The following is a 19461-nucleotide window of genomic DNA, read 5'->3' on the forward strand; positions in this document are numbered from 1 at the left end:
TTCAGCAGATCAAGCCTAGATTTCCTATATAGTCAAAAGCAAGTACAGTGAAAGGAGACAATAAAACAATTCAAAGTATTGAGATTTTTAGATCAATAAACTGCACCTTAAGTACGACAAAACCGGTATCAATGTGTCTAGTTCTCCAATACTGAAAACAGCATCTAGTTTTCCAGCACATTTACACCTAATAGAAGAGAAGAAAGTTTTGCCAGTTGGACACAAACTGTGAGAACAGAAGTGATACTTTGCAATAAATACCCATACACCAAAAGTTCATATAAATCCCACTTTTAATCATGGACAAATTCACTTTCAAGTAAAATTAACAGTTTTAAATAAAATATAAATTAACAAATCAGTACTCAAAAAAATAAAAGACACTGTGCATGTCTACTCTAGCAGAAACAAAAGCCTAGGCATATTCCAGTTCTCTTCACCTTACTGGAGTTTCAGGGAGATCTCTGAATGATTATGAAACAGAAATAAAGGACTAAAAGGTAGTGACTTTTGCCACTATGAGGATATAGCTTCCAAGACAAAAGGGGAAACTGTCACAAGTAAACAAAACTGATTTAAGCAGTTTTGTGGAAGCACAGCATTGGGTACAATAGATCTGTCTTCTCCATCACAGTACTTATTCCAGAATATAAAAATCAGATAAGCTGTCCTAAAAGGTTGTGTTCTTACTGCTTTGGAAAACCCTGCACTTCCTTTTCTTTGACTGAGGAGACTCAGAATTAAGAAGTCAAGTGATATCAGTCCTGGAATCTGGAAAAGAACATAAAAACAGTCCTCATTCACCCTAGCTAGCTGTATTTCACGATCTCACCCAAAGGATGAGAATTCACACTCATTCTCTTACCTTACATAGCTTAAGCTGCTGCTACTCATTTACTGACAGCGAGCCTTTGCTCGTCCCATTACACACAAAAGTGCAATATTAAAAAAAAAAGTAATTTTTGGCAGATATTGTCTAATGAGACTAAGCCAAGTTGACCCCATTTTCCCACATTTCCAAAGCCTAGCTGTATTACACACTCTGGGAAATCTGCTTCTTCAATGGTTTAAAGGGACAAAAAGGAGGAACCCTGAGGCAAAAATGGCTTTTTGTGTAGCAAGTCCAATAAAAACTCTCCATCACAGCATCTCATAAGGGTCCTGGGATCTTCTGTGGTGGGAGGCCTTCCTCAATCCATAGGGAAGTAGACGAGCTGTTACGCAACATTCGCCTGTGGATCCGTCTGAGCCTTAACAGGTAAAGCAGGATGGAGAGCAGCACAATCAGAAAACAGACAAAAAACAAATAGTGATTGTAAACAAATGAGAAGCTCCTCCAGTGGGAGTGACTTGCACGGAAGTTTTCTTGCTGGATGTCTCTGAAAAGAATCAAAGGGATAACAGACATAAGTTGCAAATCTAACTTTGCCTCCAAACTATCTTACCACAGGAAACAGAACCCATTTTAGTAGAAGTCTTTGTAAAGCATTACTTGAGCTACCTGAAATACGTACTGAGGTTATATATAATGCGCTAGAAACAACATCTTGTCTCCCCCTATCTGTCAGCTGTTTTGCTATCACCATACTTCTTCCCTCACAAAACTCCCATACCTTCCACCTAAATGCTCTTTCCAGACATTTGAGAAAACAACTGGTACCTTAAAGGTAAAAACCGTGTTCGGTAAAGAATGGCTCCCAAGGTCCATTGCACCTCTTTATCATAAACCTGCAGAGCTGTTTTCAAATTGCTGTAACTCACAGGGAAAGAGAAGCCACTGTGAAATACTTCATACATCCAGGCAGACTTAAAACACTGGTACCTACAGAAAGAGTGGCATAAGGTCAGGCCAGCGGTTACAGAGTCCCAGAGGACAGGGGAGCACAATTAGACACATAACTATCAGTACTTTTTTTATGGCTGATGCAATATTTAAGGTTATATTCACACTTTCAATTATTTCATTAAACAGATCATTTGGACATGACCTCTCCCTGGCAACTCTGCATGAACGAATTTGCTGTACAAACACAAATACTTACTTCAATCTGTGGAGATCAGCATGTGATGCATAAAGACCACGGTCAAAACGTTCCCGTAGGACAGACCACTTTGTGGCACAATAATCCTTGGGAAAAAAAGAAAAACAAAAAAAGACTTTGTCCTGGTTTGGGCTGGGATAGAGTTAATTTTCTTCCTAGTAGCTGGTATAGTGTTATGTTTTGGATTGAGCAGGAGAAGAATGTTGATCACACACTGATGTTTTCAGTTGTTGCCAAGTAATGTTTAGACTAAGTCAAGGATTTCTCAGCTTCTCATGCCCAGCCTGCAAGAAGGCTGGAGGGGCACAAGGAGTTGGGAGGGGACACAGCCAGGACAGCTGACCCCAACTGGCCGAAGGGGTATGCCATACTGTGTGACATCGTGCCCAGTATATAAACTGAGGGGAGCTGGCCCAGGAGGGCAGATTGCTGCTTGGGAACTAACTGGGTATCAGTCAGTGAGTGATGAGCATTGTGCATCACTTGTTTTGTATATTCCAATCCTTATTATTATTATGATGGCCATTTTATTATTATCATCGTTATTATTTTCTTCCTTTCCCTTCTATTAAACTGTTCTTATCTCAACCCAAAAGTTTTACTTTTTTTTCCCCGATTCTCTCCCCCATCCCACCAGGTGATGGGGGAAGTGAGCGAGCAGCTGCATGATGCTTAGTTGCTGGCTGGGGTTAAACCATGACAGACTTCAACTTTGCTTCTGCCTTGAGAAGAAAAAAATGCCACGAGATAAGATGCTCTGTAAGTATGGAAAGCTAGAAAACTCAAAAATAATGGCTTCCCTTGCACTGTTAATAAGTGAGATCACAAATTTCATTTTCTGTAACATTTTGATCCATACGTGGCATTTGTGGTTAAGTTAATATTCAGCAGCACTTAAACTCTTCAGTTATGTACTTGGAGACGAAAAATAGACAACCTATTTTTAGGGCATTGACAAAGCAAGTCTTATTCCTCTAATTTATGTTGTAGCCTTATTTTAAACTGTCCCCAACAGATTGATCCTCGTTAGGAGTTAACACATAGGAAACTGGTATAAAATGCATAAAGCAAGACGAAAAGGAATTCTTTTTCTAACAACAACTAAGACATTCCTAAAAAGCAGCAAGGCGTGGAAGCAGCATGGATTTCCCCGTTATCAATAGTTCTGCCAGAACTTGACTACTGTGAGTCCCGTTCCCTCTACAGTCAATTTTACAACTGTGCCTTAAAACAAGCATCCTGAAAGAAAAACCCCGTGAGGAAAAGAGATGCCCTGTGATAGTTCATTGCAGGGTAAAAGGATTTTGGCTCTTTAAAGGAAGAGTTTTGTTGCAAGACCTTCAGAACAAAATGCTTCTAGAGAGTAGTTGTTTTGAATTAGAAAAAGTTTATATCAAGAACACTTTACCTTTGCAGCTTTAGTAAATTTAGCAGCATTGTAATCTCCTCCCATGCGTAACACATCCTCGGTGCAGTAGTAGAACTCTGAGAAACCATAGAATTCACTGTTCTGAAAGTGCACAGCAGGCTGATAGACACCATTAAGTGATGTCTGTGTTTCATTAGTCTTATTCATAAATGGTTGAATAATTTCACGACACAGATTAAAATCTCCTGTTCCCCGCAAATACATTATCTGTCCATTCTGCTGGATCTCATCCTGAGCATCCAGGGGCAGGCAAGGATCTAGGTAAGGTGAATCAGAAGTCATACCAGTCTGTTTGCTCAGCAGTCTGTATAAAAGAGCAAGCACAGTAACAACTGTGTATCAGAAACATCAAGCTCCGAGATACAACAGCATCAAAACAGAGCATCCTCATTTAAAGAAACTTGAGCATTGCGTGCAGCACGCTGTAGAAATTAAGTTTTTTGCCGGGACATTTTACTAAATATATTCAAGTTAGGGGGTTACTGAGCCTAGTGAGGCACAGAACCCATATCCCCAAGTGACTGCAGCCAGCTACCTGTTTTTAAGCACTGTACTGGTAAATAGACTGTCTTCATATCTCTGGCGTGCTGCATTTCCTCCAAAGCCAAGGAATGTTGCAACGTAGACCCTATACACATGCTCAGTTTGATGAGCATCACAACCCAAGTTGAATTCTGCAAGTAAGTTCTTGGCTACTTCCTCCTGCAGGAACACAAGCACCAAGATTAGGTATAAACAATATGAACCAGAACCTAAAGACGAGTTCTTTGGACAACTGGATGCCCTTGACACCTTTAAAACTTCACTCCTTGCTCATCTATTTTGCTTTTCACAGGTCCACATTACCTTCTACTTCATAGGGAGAGCAAAGCATATTGATCGCAGAGAACTGCATTATTGCTATTGACACTCAATGAACTGTAAAGGCCAGGAACCGCCACTAAGGACACTAAAGTATCTTTTCCTATGAAAAAGTATGCGCTGCAGCTACTAACCCTAATGCCACCATTTCTGACCGAGTTCCCATACTACTGATTGCTAGGTTAAGTAGATTTATGGTCTGTCCAGCAGAGCTGTTCATTTTCCAATCTGGAGTTCTCAAGCTTTTCAGCAGACCTGTCAGTCACTCAGCTCTCCTCCCATACCATACATCAGCCACTTGCAGTAGCTTTTCAGATATTTAAGAGATGAGTAACAGACACACTTCATGCAGAATGCGCTCAGAAACATAGCATAACATTGCACAGTGTCCAACTGACATTGTAAATGAAAAAGAGCACTAGCACTGTAAGTGTCACAGTCAGTTGTTTGACTCTCTTGTCATTCTCTGTCTGGGAACCTGGACAGGTTCCATGACCAGAATACCTATTTTATATTGGCTTGTGTTCAGACAGAGCCACACAACAGTCATCAATTGTCTGCAACTCTTCCTATTTCCAGTTCATACTTCACTGGGACAATCTGCTCTGAATCTAAATGCCCATATTTTTGTTTAACAGCCCAAACTATTTGTTATGCCATCTGTCTGAAAGGCAGTGTAGCTATTAAAACCTGCAATAATGAAAATGCATCATTTCACAGGGAGATTAAAAAAAATAAATATGTACATCATTATAACGGTGCATTGAGAGTCAAAACATAGGGCTTTTATGGTATTCTTACTTTAGATAATTTCTATAAATTAACTGGAGGTTATCCAACTTCAAAAATTCAGGAATTACTCTAGAACTCAGTAGATTGAAGTTAGAGCAGTTTAAGTTCCATTTAAGACTTGTAACAAAGAAATTTGCTTCCTACAACAGATGAACTGTGCTGAGGACTTGGGTGATATTTAAACAAACTGTACTGTTACCCCGTGTCCTATTAATTCAGTTTCTACCAACCCAACTTGAAGGAAAAGTCCCATCTTATATTAAGCTCTTATATAGAAGAAGAGCCACACAACTTTTGGTTTCTGAACTCCAGAATACAGTCTCTTAAGTGTAACACAAATTTAAGAATTGTACATACATACATGCACGCACACAAAGAATGCACGTCCACTTCAAAATTAGTGGCAAATTATACTAACTGAAATAAACTTTCTGAACGAACAAAATACAAATGAATTGCTTAGCTGATGAAGGACTGGTATTTGCCATCTTCTCTTGCCTTGGTTTTGGAATGTGATGTAATGAAGAATAGGACTCAAAACAAAGAAAACAAAACAACAAATATGCATTAAAATAAACCAAAAGGAAAAGAAGAAAGTTGCACAGATAATAACCTGCTGTGAAGAGGCAAAGCTTACAGTTTTAGGGACTTCGTACGCTATCTGAGTCGACACTCCGCCCATGTCAAGAATACCCACTGTCCTCTTACGAAAGATGGCCTCTTTGTCTTCACTGCCTGGGACATGCACCTCCACAATCGCTTCATCCTCTGGATAAAACAATGAATAGGCATTAAGAAATACAACTAGGGTGGGTCTAAAGCAGCAGTACACTACTTGCAGTTAACTTCTTTTCTGCAGCAATGCAGATCATTGAAATTTCACATACGAATTAAGCCAACATCAGCATCTGCACACACACTATTCACTAACATCTCTGTCTAAAAACATACCATCAAGAGTGAAAGCACAGGTACGTACTCGAAGGAACGTACTTCCTAAAATCCAATTCACAATTAAGATACCTACCATCATCTGTGTGTTCAAATCTTCCAAGAACAAAGTTGATGCCAATCCATGCATATACTCCTACATGCATAAGAAAACATATTTGGACATTTCAGGAATATCTGGTACATATAATCTTAAAAACAAAGAGGGATTTTTTGCATATGAGTTAAGATACATCACTGCTCATATTTTAATATATAAAATACTTTGAAGTTAAATATCCCTGACAAGTTATTCTAGTCCTTCTCTCCCAAGTCAAGGATAAAAATCCTAGTTCAATGTGTTAAAGACTGTCCAATGTGTAAGTTTCAGAAAAAGTAAGCACGTTAGCTTTTAAAGTGATTTTAAGTCTCTAGTGAGCTGATCACATCAAAACATCACTCCTTTAGAAACCATTTTTCCCTGCAAAGTTTCTTCCATCAAGAAAGTTGTACCTTATCCTTAACCCTCCCTCCCCAAAGCCAGAGAAAATGGTCTAAAATTCCTGCTAAACACAGATAAGTTATTTCGCTGCTAATTAGAAAACATTTAGACAAGTTAGAAGATCAGCAGCAGATGATCATCTCCACATCCCATATGTCGCTACTGAGGAATAAGGTCTCTCAACCAAACCAGAATTTTAAAAAGCAACAACCACAAAAAATTATCCAAGTGGTATCGTGAAAGTAATAAAGATTTCAAAGATAATTTTTCCAACGTTAACCTACCTTCCTGTTTCCCCGAAATAACCTCTGCATGCGAGTCCGAAAACAGAAAGTCAAAATGCACAGGAATATCAGTGAGCAGATCTTCAAGTATTGCCTTCTGCTGGCTGCAAAATTACATTTTGAACAGTTAAAAATAGTCACACCAGGACTGCTATTCTAAATGCTAAAAATAAGACAGCCAATAACCTTTCTGGCAGAATCCTCATTCCTGCAGTACACAGAATATAGAGAGGAGTCTCTTTGTGTTTTGCACGTGGCACATGTTCAGCTGCAAAGCTCAGAAGTGGAGAGATATAATCACTGACCTTTTCAGGAGAGCTGGCAAACTCCGAAATGCCTAGTGAAACAGATAAATATGAGAGTGAAACAACTCAAGCTTTGGGCATTTTCTGGGAAATCTTGACAACCAACACACAGAGAAGAAACCAACAACCCAAAGCCAAACCCAGGAAATCCAACTACAGAAATAAGAAAATAAGAATTAAGCTAACACTTAATCATCCTCTAAACAATAAACAAAAACCTGTATTAGATATATTACCTTTCCATAATTGGTTCAAATAGCTTTACAGAAAGCCAATTATTTATTCACTGAATAAAGAGAACCAAGTTAACTGACGACTGAACCAGCAACTGTCTTAGTTCATGGAGAAACCTCTCCCTCCTGCCCATCAGTGTCACATTTCAAGCTTTAAAGCTGAACAAAGCCCTCTGCAAAGCAAACCCAAAGAAATCTGGAGGAGTGCCATGCTGACAACTTGCAAGTGTCCTTCACCCAGACATTTCAAACATAGGGTTTGAAGAAGCAAAGTTAGGATAGGCAACTATCTAGAAAATTGCATCTAAAATTAATTTCTTTCCAGTACCTGGTTTAATTTTCATAACCACCGGTTTTCTGTTTTTGTCCCTCATCTGTTTGATGTCCAACAGATCATGTGGATTACCGTTGTGCCTTGGCCAACAATACACAAAAATCCTAGAGCCACTGCTGCCACAGTCCACAACGATTCCATAGTTCAGATTGGGGTTGTTTGTATCTGTAGCTTCAGTGTCAGTTACTCGGGCAAGATATCTAGATGAAAAATAGGCATTACTACATGGCAATTAAGTTCTATATGGAAGTTTTTCTCAATGTCAGACTGAAAATGGGACAACAGTTTCCATCATAGGAATCACATAGTTTTCACTACTGTACTGTTGCTGAAGAAAAAAGTGCCATGCCACCTATAAGAATCAAATTCCCAGAATAAATACCAAAAGTAATTTCCAGAATAATTTATTATGCAACATTCTTGTGCCTGTAGTTTTACTGCGCTGCTACAGACACATTAAATATGACATTAGAAAGATTAATTATAAGCAACCTAGATAAGGAAAGCTTCATTAAAAAAAAAAAGGCAGGAAGTTTTACTCATACTTCTCCCCCCTCCCAATTCATTTACTTTATAGACGCTTCTTGTCAGTGCTTTCTCTTTCACACCAAAACTACATTTCATTCCTCTCCACAAGAATCTTTTCAACTCTCACCTGTGGAATCTTTTGTCCCTGTATGCACGTCCATACTTATTGCGGATGACTACCAGAGAGTAGTAAAGCAAAGAGACAGCAGCAGCAAGTATTCCTATCACAACAATCTGTCGCAAAGTGGTGTTGAGAATACGCGGACATCCCACCGGAGAGATACTGAAGTGCCAAGAAGCAGGAAGCAAACATGAGATGCTGATCCTAAAATTCAAAGAGGATAATCTGCTTTAAAAATGGACTTTACTACCAAAAAGAAGCACCATGCATTCTGAATGCAGCTAAGGACAAAATGCTTACTTTGCTCTGCTCTAGCTTTGCTTTGGTCATGCTCTGGCTTGAGTGTAGTCAAGACACTATTCCCACCTTTGAATTCATCATTAGCCATGAATTCATTATTAGGTTCCCTGTCCTTCACTCAAAAGACATCACAGTTTAATTTGACAGTTCCTTTGGGATTCTTACCTCCCCATTTTGGGAGATGGCCAGCAGAGAGAAAGACCAGCTGGTGTTCAAACATCAGCCAGTCACCTCAGACTGACAAGGCACATCAACCATTCTCAAAGCCATTGCTCTTCTGTTCCTGAATTAGAAAGAAAACATAAATGATCTTCTAGACAGCATTATGAAGAGCACTGCCAGCAGGTCAAGGGAGGTGATCCTTCCCTTCTACTCAGCACTGGTGAGGCCACATTTGGAGTGCTAGGTCCAGTTTGGGACTCCCCAGAACAAGAAATACATACAGCAAGTTCACTGTAGGGCCACAAAGATGTTGAAGATACTGAAGCATCTCTCCCATGATGAGAGGCCAAGAAAGCTGGGCCTGTTTTATGTGGAGAGGAGACAGTTCTCATGAATGCATATAAATATCCGACTGGAGAATGTAAAGAAGAAGGAAGTAGACTCTTTTCTCAGTGGTGCCCAGTGACAGGACAAGAGGCAATAAGCACAAACCGAAATACAGGAAATTCCATCTGAATATTAAAAAAACCCAAACTATGAGGGTGGTGGGACACTGGAGCAGGTTGCTCAAAGAGGCTGCGCAGCCTCCATCCTCAGAGACATTCAAAGCCTGACTAGACACAGCCCTGGGCAACCTGCTCTAGCTGACCCTGCTTGGAGCACTGCTATTCACTGCTCCGCTCCGGGAGAGGAGAGGAATTTAGGCACACGCAGCAGCGCACCTGCTACACAAGGTCTTTATAAACAGAGTATCTTCAGCTCTGCTACCACTTACAAGGCCAGTCCCCAAAACATAAAGACTCCAGACATAACATAACATCAGCAACATTAAAAAAAAAACCAAAAAAACACCAAAACCCAGCCACCACGCAGATGCCAACACTTCAGCACAGGTCAGGACCGTCACTCTTTTCCCACCACCCCCAGCCGGTCTCACAACCCTTCCACACACGCCCCGTCCTTACAAAATCACCTGCCCGAGGCGTCACGAAGTCCCTCCGCGGGTGCCAAGCCGCAGCCGCCCACTCTCGCCCCGTGGGGCGCCCACAAACCCACACCGGGCGGCGGCGGGGAGGGGAAGGGGCAGGGGGACAGGGCCCCGGCAGCTCGCAGGTCAGCACGGCGGGCTGTGGAGGACGCCTGCCCCTTCCTCACGGCCACAACGGTGGGCAGGCCGCAAGGCCCGGCCCGGTCTCAGCCCCCCACACCCCGCTCCCCAGAAGCGCGGCGGCACCACCGGCGGCCGGAGCCTGTCCCGAGGACCGAGAGACGCTCCCCCCGACCCAAACCCGCCCCGAAGGGACCCTCCCCGCCGCCCGTTCCCCCTCCCCAGCCGGAGAGCCAAGGCCGCGCTCACCTCCCGGCCCGTCTCCGACCCGCCGCATAGCAACCGGCCACCTCGCCACTTCCGGGTCCCGCCGCCGGACGTGACGTACGCACGCACAGACGTGGCGCTGGAACTTGCGGGGGTGGGCTGGGAAGGGATTCCCCCGGAGGCGTGACCGCGAATGAGGGGGGAGGCGTGGCCACGGGGGGAGAGGAGGCGTGGTTGCAGGTGAGGGGCGTGGCTAAGCATGAAGAGGGCGTGGCTACGCGTGATGAGGGCGTGGCCGCCGCCGCGGCGGGCGTGGCCAGGGAGGGGGCGGTGGGTTAATGTTCTTTTATAGCGCGGCATTAATTGGGGGAACCGCTGCAGGGCTGTGCAAGGTATACATTACATTGCTGGTATAAAGTGGCAAATAGAAATATATAAACATGTAAATAGAAATTTATAACTATAAATGCAAAAAAATTTAAATATTTGTTTCTATATTATAAATACACCATGGTATTGTAGCGCCTGTAATAAACATATAAATATTTATGCTGTAAGTAATAAATGAACCTGGTTAAAAAAACAAGCACAAAGCCTCTCCTTGCCTCGAAGGGGCTGAAAATCTGCCGGCAAGGCAAGGAACCCTCCTGCGTGTTGCCACTGAGTGGCAGCACAGCTTGTGCCCACGCAGCTCCAACACCCCTTCTGAGAACTGGAAAGAAAAAGTTTATCCTGGCAACTAGAATGTATTAATAACAGGTATAACCTCGCGGAAAGGCTGGGGAGCTTTGCTAGGGCCTCCCCTCTCCCCGCGGGGAGCGGTTCCCGGGATGAGCTTTGGCCTCGTCCCGGCTGCGGAGGTGAAATCGAGCGTGGCCGCGGGAGCAAAACCACACGCTTGGCGATTAATGCGTGTCCAGGCACGGGTTTGGAGGGTGTCACATAAAAAAGCTGCTTTTCCAGGGGTAAGCGATACGCTGGGTGATTTTGGAAGGTCAAAAATTGCCCCCCTGATGTCCCTACTCACTTGCAGGAGGGAAGGAGCTGGACCCACCGGGCTGCTCGGGCTTCTCCGCTTCTTCTCGTTCCTTCTGCCATCACAAATTGTTGCGTTACGGACTGCACCTTCATCCCTGGGAGCCCAGCGAGAGGGAATTGGGATAAAACCAAACACCCAGCCTGCTGGCTGCTGTCATTTCCTTAATGCACGCCGGGTCCCTGCTGTTTGTCCCTCCGTCTGTCCATCACACGCCTCTGTAGTCGCTCCGATGCAATGCTGTATTTTGGATGTCCCAGCTTGAAACACCCCGTGAAGGTTTTGCCTTTGGACGGTGCGAAGCCCTTAAGCGAAGGAGCATCGAGCCTCTGCCATCCATCTCGCAGGGAGCATCCAGAGCTACTCTTGGCTTTTGAAAGCCACGCTCACATTGGGAACAGAGAAACCAAATCTGGCCCCGGGGTGAAGCTCAGAGCCAGGATTGTCTGTCTGGTCCCCTTATGAAAAGCAGATGCAACCGAGGAGCCGCACTGCTCTGAGCAGGATCCTCCGCAGGACTCCTCCGGCTGGAGGGGAACGTGGAAGGCTGTGGGTTTTCACACCAGTTCATTTTCTGCCGTGTTTCCTCTTCCTCTTCTCACGTGCGGAACTTTAATCTTTGCCTCTCGAGCCGCTGTCGGTGCTTCTCAAAAACACTTTGGCTTTCACTTCCCACTTGGTGCAGAGCCACCAGCGCACCCAGCTGTCCCCAGGGACACCGGCCAAGCCCACACGCTGGGTTTTGCATCTGGGTTTTACGTGCCGGATTTTGCACGGTGGCTTTTGCACACCAGGTTTTACGCACCAGACTTTGTATGCCAGGTTTTGCACGCTGAGTTTTGCAGACTGGGTTTTGCACGCTGGGATTTGCACACTGGGATTTTGCGTGCTGGGTTTTGCACACCGGATTTTGCACGCTGGATTTTGCGTGCTGGGTTTTGCACACCGGATTTTGCATGCTGGGTTTTGCACGCCAGGTTTTACCACCGGATAACCAGGGTGGGGTCAGGGCTACGCTTCCCACCAGGGTTTACCAGCTACTTTGCCATGTGCCGAGAACAAAGTTGCTCATCTCCAGTGTGTTTTTTCACAATAGTTAAAGTGCTTTAATGAACTTCTCATAGAAGCAATGCAGAAATACAGTGACTGAGCCAAAGCAATGCACGGTGCCCCGCGGAGCGAGGGCAGGTTGCCCAGGCAAGGCAGGGGAGGGGGCTTTGCTGGGGGCTGGAGGGAGGACTGCAGCTTTGCTCCAGGTGTACGGCACTCTGACATGGCCAAGATATTGGGCTTCTTTAGGATTTAAGCATTGCAAATCTTGTCCGTGCGTATATATCCCTCGTTAGTTTGGACCAAAGCAGAGCAGACGGCATTGAACTCGCAGGGAGAGCTGTGCTGGGGGTGCAACCCATCCCCAACACGGCTGGATGCGGCCCCGGGGCAAGAAAGCAGGTGCTTTGGGATGGCAAATTATGCTGAGCTAACGACAGGACCTCCGGGGAGAAGGAGCTCTTAGACATGCTCTTGCTTTGCAAGAGAAACGCGGAGCCTTGGGGCGGCTGCCGGAGCTGGTGTCAGCACAAGGGCTTGGAGGAGGGAGCAAACCTCTGCCAGGGAATTCGGCTCAGCGAAGGTGCTCAGCGGGTTGTCCCATGGGGTGAAGAGCCCGTGGTCCTTCAGGGCTTCTCTGTCCTCACTCAGCATGGTGGACATTCAGGCTGGTGGGACCCGTCCCGGCATTGCACGGGCTCCCACCGGTGTCGTAGCTAAAAACCCAGCAGCTGTGGGCAGCCCTTCTGTCCCTTTCCAAGCTTAATTCGACCCAAAAAGGAGTTGCTGCAACTCGTGGTTCTGGGGAGAATGGCTGCAGGGCAGCCGGTTCCCGATGCTGCCGTCATCTACAGAGACGAAGGCACAAGTAGGAGCATGTCAGTGACGGCGAAGGCTTTGTGGAGGAAAAAAAAAAAAAAAAAAAGAAAAAGAAAAAAAAGCCAGCACTGCCATCAACCCATGCAAACAAAAAAGCTGCGCTGGGGGGCGGCTTGCTGGGGGCTGAGCGTGGGTTCTGAGTCACCAGCAAGCTTTGGCCAAGGGTTGGCCTGGGCCGGACTGGGTGTTAGAAATATTGAAAAATACGCAGAAATTGAGAGCTGCCGATAAAACCGTTGTTGCCAGAGTCTGCAGGCGGCACAAAATGGAGGCCTAGGAGGAATGCGCAAGTTGGTTTTGTGCGTGCTAATTATTTCCAGATGCGTGCTCTTTGCAGCAACGGAGAAAATATTGGTTGTTTGTGAATATATTTCATTCCACCATTAACAGTATCACCAGTGGGTGTAAAACCTTCCCCACCGGCCGTTGCTCGTGCTGGTGAAGTGAGCCTGGATTCTGGCTTGCATGCTCTGCCGAGGGGAGCTCCCGGCGTTTTGCACGGGTGGAACGTTTCCTCCAAGCACCAAATCCTGCTTTGTTCCCCCTGTGCAATTCGGAGGAAATCTGGGATATAGCCACGCTGCTAAAATCACCGGGCACGCTCCGAATCGGTGCCTGGAGAAAGCAGCTCAATGGAGACCCAGCGCAGCATTGCAGAGCTCGCCCTGAGTGGGACATTTGGGCATTACCCGTTTCCAAATTTCCAAAGGAGAAATCGCGTCTAGGGCACACGCAGGTCGACCCTGACGGCCCGAGCGAGGTGTGTGCGGGGTGCCCGGCCCCTATCTCAGGGGACCACGTCGCCCACCCTGCCGCACCCTCCCAAATATCAGCCCGCGGCACGCAGCGGGACGAGCAGATACAGGAGCAGCTGGAGCTGTTGTTGCTGATGGAGTTGGAGCACCCCGTTTTTTTGGCCAGTGGAGGTGCAAAGGGGGATGCGGAGGAGGAGGCAGGGCTGAGCCGTGGCTCCCAGCTGGCCTTTTCGGCTTGCATTTTTGTGTTTATTGGTTAAAATGCCCCTCTTCCCATTTCAAAGGCGGAGAGGCGTCCCCGCAGCCCGACCTCCCCAGATGTGCTGGCTGGGCTCGCTCTGGGGCGAATCAAACTGATTTTTTATTTGCTTGCGCTGCGGCAGCAGGCTAGGACTGCCCGCCAGCCACGGCCCCATTTGCAGAGCCCTCATCTCACACTTTTTTGCTCACCATCTTTTAATCACACAAATCCTTGCCCAGAAGAAGTGGTGAAGCCATCAGAATTAAATAATTTGACCAAGGCCATGTGAGGAGTCAGTGGCAGAGCAGGATCACCCCCAGCTTTAAATCCATCCCCTGAACTACAAGCCAGGGTTTTCTCTCTCCTTTCTGGATCTAATTTTGCTGACTGCTAGAAGGAAACTCAAAAAAAAAAAAAAAAAAAAAAAAAAAAGGAGAGCTGTACCCAAACCCAGCAAGCCCCGTGGGATCCTTTCAGCCTCCTCTGCCCAGTGCCACCAGTCAATCCCCAGAGCACCACCAGCATGTGCTGCGCCTTTCCCATTGTTTCCCCAGGGCTTCAAACCAGAAAGGCAAGTCGATGAAAAAATTCGGTCCAGGAAGTAATACAAAAGGCAGGCTTAATTATATACATTGGGTATTGCCTCTCCCTGCTCCATTAATCCATTGAGCTAAGTAATGGTAAATTAGGTCAGATTATGTGAGCGCTGAAATAAAACCCACAGGCCAAATTCCTTGCATCCACACCTCCTTTACCTCTGAGGTTGCATAAATGTGAATGGGCGCCGGATCTGTCTGCATTGCTTTGGAGGAGCTGCAGTGCTGAGTTTTCAGATTTTGGCTGTTTTGGCATAGCAATAACCCCGCAGCATCATTAGGGCTCAATTCTCTCTAATTTTCTTTGTATTCATGTTCACGGCCCTCACTGGCATCAGCCTCATACGCTGCTGTTGATCTGTTACGTACAAACCTGTTAGCCACATGAAATTAATACCTCGGTAATCTGGAGTGCTGCTCTGGCGAATCAAGGCAAAAAGAGATGCTCTGAATTTGTACCAGAGCAGGGATTAATGCTCTCGATTTCCCAGTACTAATCTACCTACTGGCATCTCAGCGTGCTCAGCAAGGGCTTAAGACCCAGGGATGCCTTACGCTGATGTTCAAGTAAGTGGGTCAGCCTATCCCAAAGACAAAACAATACCGTTTGCTTCTTTTTATGGCATTTGCTAATACAGCGTTAAAAAATAATTGGAACGCATCAGGTTTCCCAGCGGCTTAATATTTGCCTGCGGCCGCCTCTTTCCCGGAGCATCAGCAAAATGCACCCAGATGGGCAGAAAAACCCAGGCTGGGCAGAAAAACCCAGGCTGGTGTCAGAGAGACCCTTTTCCAGGGCATATTCTGAGGCCTTTGACCTAAGGATGGTTCTGGGGAATGAGGGCCAGGCTTGCTGTTAAAAATTTATTCTAAGGCTTTGAACATTTCTAAGGAGGGATGGGGCTGGCGGTGGCCCAGTGCCAGCGTGCCGGGAAGGGGCTGCATCCACACCACGCGGGACGGGGAATCTGCCGCTCACTGAGGCAATTCCCGCATGAAAACCGTCCTTCTTCCAGCTTCTGGCACGCAAGCTAGCAACAAAAAAGGCTGTGGAGACATAAAGTTCAGGCTGGTTGTACTGCAAAGAAGATTGCAAACATATGCCCTTTAACAACATACGTCTGCTCTGATCCCTCTTCTAAAGCGAACGCTTTACACCGTGCCATAAACGGGTGCCTTTTCCTTTCCACGATTAAAAATACAATTACCTGCTGCTGAACATCTAAATAAAAAGAAAATAATAAAAAAAAATCCTGTAATTTGCTGCTACGTGGCATCGTGCTGCTGGAGGCGAAGTAGCGTTCCCCCTCCTCACCCCCAGTTCAGCACCCCCGGGCTCCGCACCGCTGCCGACAGCCCCGTGATGGTGGCAGCAGGTTGCGAAAAGGATAAAACCCACCCTAAAGCAAGGTGTTGCTCAGCTGTTAGAGAACATGTAGATTTGGAAAGCAAAAAAATACGTATATCCCACTGGATCTTATAGATAAGTCACAATTTCGGCGGTACCCAGAAGGTGTCCGCCTCCCAGCGGGACACTCCTGCCTTATCGGCGTGGGGGCAGCTGGGGTGTCCTGCCCGGTGAAGGGCCGCGATAAGCAAAACCGGCTCCATCTAATCGGCTCGGAGTGCCAGGCAGATGGTCTGGGCGCTGCAGGCACCTTCTTTGGGCAGGGACTTAGGAAAGCCAGCAGCGTTTCGCTTCATTTTGCAGGGTTTTTTTTCTCATTTCTCATTGTTTCTGGTGGGTGTATTACATTTGTGCTGTTTAAAAGCTGTCCTACGGTACAGAAGCCCCATAAAGAAGGTTACGTACCAGCGAGGACTCAGATCCGTGGGTCTGATTCATCATTTTATGTAGCTGCTCGCAGCGATGCAACGTGCGTGCAGATTGCGGCGGCGTATTTCGCATCGACTTGTCGGCGTATAAATGACCGCGCTCTGCGCAGGCTGCGGCCAAACGGTGCTTTTAACACCGCAGATAAACTTTGTCCTTTGCTGTTTCTCTGCCGTGATGGAGTTTGGGGCTCGTGGAGCCCCCCGAGGGACCTGCTAACCCCAGGGGAGCTCCGGCACTGGGACGGGATGCACCGACCAGCGGTCGTGCCCTGGGAGGCAGCGAGGGAATCGTTGCACAAGACCGACTTGTTTCAAAGGAAGGTTTTGTAAATCGAGTTGAGTTCACTCTGTCGATGACCCGCAAGGGATGATTCTTACTTGCCAGGCAGGGATGGCAGGAACCCATCCAAGAGACACAGGCTCTTTCCTTTTCCTGCCGGTGGGACGTGTGACACGACAAAACCACAAACCAGACCAGACTCCCCGATGAATAATTTTGTCCCTTCTTCACGAACACGGGGAAAATCCTCAGTCTGTGCATCTCTGCTTTGGCATCTCTGGCCACAGCAGCTCCCTGCACCCCGGGGGTGGCCGAGACATGGGGGACAGAGCGGGAACAGAAAGGATTCCTCATGTCACGGCTCCTCAGAGTTAAAATACAGCCTGCTCCTACCTGGAAACAGCACGGTATTTCAGACTCATTCCTACTATTCCTTACTAGGGAGCGAGTGTAGGGGAAAGGGCTCATTAAGGTAAGCGACACTGTAATTTCCCCACCCTCGTCTGCCCTGCCAAAAGCATTGGAAGGAGATTAGCTGCTGTTGACTGTTGTTGGTGGAGTTAGAAAGCCTAGATAAACGATGTGGAGCAATACTGGAAAGTGTTCCCCTTCGAGTTTGAATTCAGGCATTTCCTTGAATAAGGCTGCCTTACGGAAAGGAAGTTCTCGTGCCCGTGTTTGATTTACGTCTTGCAGACAGGGGTGATCATCAGGGAGCGCTGTCTGCTGGAATTACATCTATGCACATGGCTCACTAGCTCCGAAATGTCATTTAAGCTGGAGAACACAGTGTCAAACCATCTGTCAGCAATATACATTTGGTTTAGTCTCTTTTGGAGGAAGCAAAGCCGTGATAATCCACTGGCTTCTGCCAGAGGACAAGATGGGGGGGGGGGGGGGGAGGAAGGAGAGATTTAGCAATTGCTGTATTAAATTGTGTGTCGTCGAAGGACTTTTTACGGTCTCTCGACAGGTTGCAGGGCAGTTGATGATGCCTGGTCTCACGGGACAGCTTGGACACGCCAGGACGGTGGCTCCGGCTCTCCCTCCCACCCTGTACAAGTGCTGCTCCAGGTGTAGAAAACGCTGCCAGGTACCCAAAATCAATCAGGAGTGAGTCACGCGCGTGACGCTCTTATTATTGTTATTTTTTTCCAGCAGCGCCGTGTTCCCACAGAGAACGGAGGCTTCCCAGCACAAACACGGGGCAGGAGGGAGGAGGACAGCACGTGCCGGCGCCAGCCCCTCTCCAGGTACCCGGACGGGAGGCCAGGATGAGGACAGAGCAGGTTTTTCTCGCCTCGTGCGTATTCATTTCATGGTGAATGGGAAAACTAAACACTTAATTTTTCTGCTTTTTTGGACCCTGGGAGGATGGTTTTCTTACTTGCTTCCCAAAGCTCAAGCAGCACCAAATTGCTTCGCGTTATCGTGGTGCTTCGTGCAAATGGTTAACCTTGATTTCAGCACATGCTACACAATACCAACCTTCCCAGCAAGGTCGAATTCCAAATAATCCTTCAAGGAGGAATGAAATAAAGTCGGTGAGGTTCCGGGAGCCCTGGGCCACAAAGATTTTGCCTCCATCTCTTTTGAAAGTGTCCGATTTAATTGGTTTGGGCTGATTTCCTGGGGGAACAAAGAGATCGCGTAGAACGCAGGGGAAGAGGCGCGTTGGGGGGTGCAGGGGCATGGGGCGAGCTCGTTCCTCCTGGGGACAGGCCAGGAATAACGGCTCTGTGGAAGAGTTGGAGTTGCGGCGAGGGACAGCGGATGCCGCGGATCCCATCTTCCCAAAAAGCCTTTGCAGGGAAGGGCAGAAAGCTCTCCCAAGCCTTTCCACGAGCTTTTTTTCTTCCCCACGCCGAAGCTCAAACCCGCGCAGGGGACCCGATGTGGCACTTCGAAGGGCACCGGGCTCTGCGCGAGCCGAGACGCCCAGAAAACCCCAAAAGCGCGAACAAACCCAACTCCTAGGGGAAACACAACGCCGACGGAAAGCCGTGGCCCAAGACCCACGCCGGCCACCCCCCGCCGCCAAAGCTTGCGGTTTGGGGAGCATTCGGGGCTTTTTGGGGACGCGGAACGCCCACGTGCCACGGGCTGTTTTACTCCCGGCGATGCCGTTAGTGCTCCAGGAAAAAAAAATAAAATATCGCCTTCGCCCATCTCACGCCGTTCCACTTCCACCTCACCCTACGGCAACCGGCGGTGCGAGGCTGGCTGCAACCGGGGGGGTGTAGGGGGGTGTGTGCCCACCACGGAAGCCCCCCCGCAGGGCCACACGCGTGAACCCGCCGCACACCGGCCGTTGCACGAGTGGTGCGAGGCCGTGGTGGTGCGAGGCGTTTGCACGCCGACACGCTGGGGAAGGCTGGGCGAGCTGCTGCAGGGTGCTACAGGCCGGGTGTGTGTGTGTGTGTGGGGAAACACGAGGGCTCTCCCACCCGCGCTTGTGCTTGTGCAAGCGCTTTGCACAAGCGCTTTGCACAAGCGCTCGCGATACGGCCGCGCGTGCAAAGGGGCGGAGTCACCGGGTGTGTGTGTGTGTGGGGGGGGGGGGTGTTTGCACGAGGGGCGCGTGCTTGCACGGGGGTGGGCGGGCGGGCGGGGGTCACGTGCTCGCACCCCCCCCCCCCCCCCGCCCTTG

At 47.4% G+C, this 19461-nt stretch overlaps 1 protein-coding gene and 1 long non-coding RNA gene across 10 annotated transcripts; one reads left to right on the top strand and one right to left on the bottom strand.

The window, feature by feature from the left end:
* Positions 1-275: 275 nt before the first annotated feature.
* ENTPD4 (ectonucleoside triphosphate diphosphohydrolase 4) lies at positions 276-11276 on the bottom strand. 7 transcript variants are annotated; one of them, XM_049830912.1, is made up of 13 exons: positions 11193-11276; positions 8827-8944; positions 8368-8565; positions 7707-7912; positions 7027-7177; positions 6841-6944; positions 6152-6211; positions 5738-5892; positions 4007-4173; positions 3451-3775; positions 2043-2128; positions 1661-1822; positions 276-1379 (listed from the first exon to the last, which is right to left on the bottom strand). In XM_049830912.1, exons 2-13 carry the CDS (start codon positions 8832-8834, stop codon positions 1151-1153), a joined length of 1851 nt encoding a protein of 616 aa, XP_049686869.1. In that variant the 5' UTR covers positions 8835-8944; positions 11193-11276; the 3' UTR covers positions 276-1150. The 7 variants fall into 7 exon arrangements, with proteins under 7 accessions (XP_049686869.1, XP_049686866.1, XP_049686867.1 ...); XM_049830909.1 differs by lacking the exon at positions 11193-11276 and adding an exon at positions 10181-10263 and having other exon boundaries at positions 8827-9184; XM_049830910.1 differs by lacking the exon at positions 11193-11276 and adding an exon at positions 10181-10260.
* LOC126051554 (uncharacterized) lies at positions 10564-18179 on the top strand. 3 transcript variants are annotated; one of them, XR_007509838.1, is made up of 3 exons: positions 10564-10897; positions 11172-17218; positions 17970-18179. It is a non-coding gene; the product is annotated as an uncharacterized LOC126051554 (long non-coding RNA). The 3 variants fall into 3 exon arrangements; XR_007509840.1 differs by having other exon boundaries at positions 17973-18179; XR_007509839.1 differs by lacking the exons at positions 10564-10897; positions 11172-17218 and adding an exon at positions 17720-17885.
* Positions 18180-19461: the final 1282 nt, after the last annotated feature.

The sequence above is a fragment of the Accipiter gentilis genome, chromosome 28, assembly GCF_929443795.1.
Source record: "Accipiter gentilis chromosome 28, bAccGen1.1, whole genome shotgun sequence".
NCBI classification, from domain to species: domain Eukaryota; kingdom Metazoa; phylum Chordata; class Aves; order Accipitriformes; family Accipitridae; genus Astur; species Astur gentilis.

Excerpts from the sequence above, each read along its gene's own strand:
- ENTPD4 (XM_049830912.1), bottom strand. Across the intron at positions 7,178-7,706 it reads GGTTATGAAAATTAAACCAG|GCATTTCGGAGTTTGCCAGC; the intron begins GTACTGGAAAGA and ends CTGTTTCACTAG. Across the intron at positions 2,129-3,450 it reads AATTTACTAAAGCTGCAAAG|GATTATTGTGCCACAAAGTG; the intron begins GTAAAGTGTTCT and ends TTTTTTCCCAAG.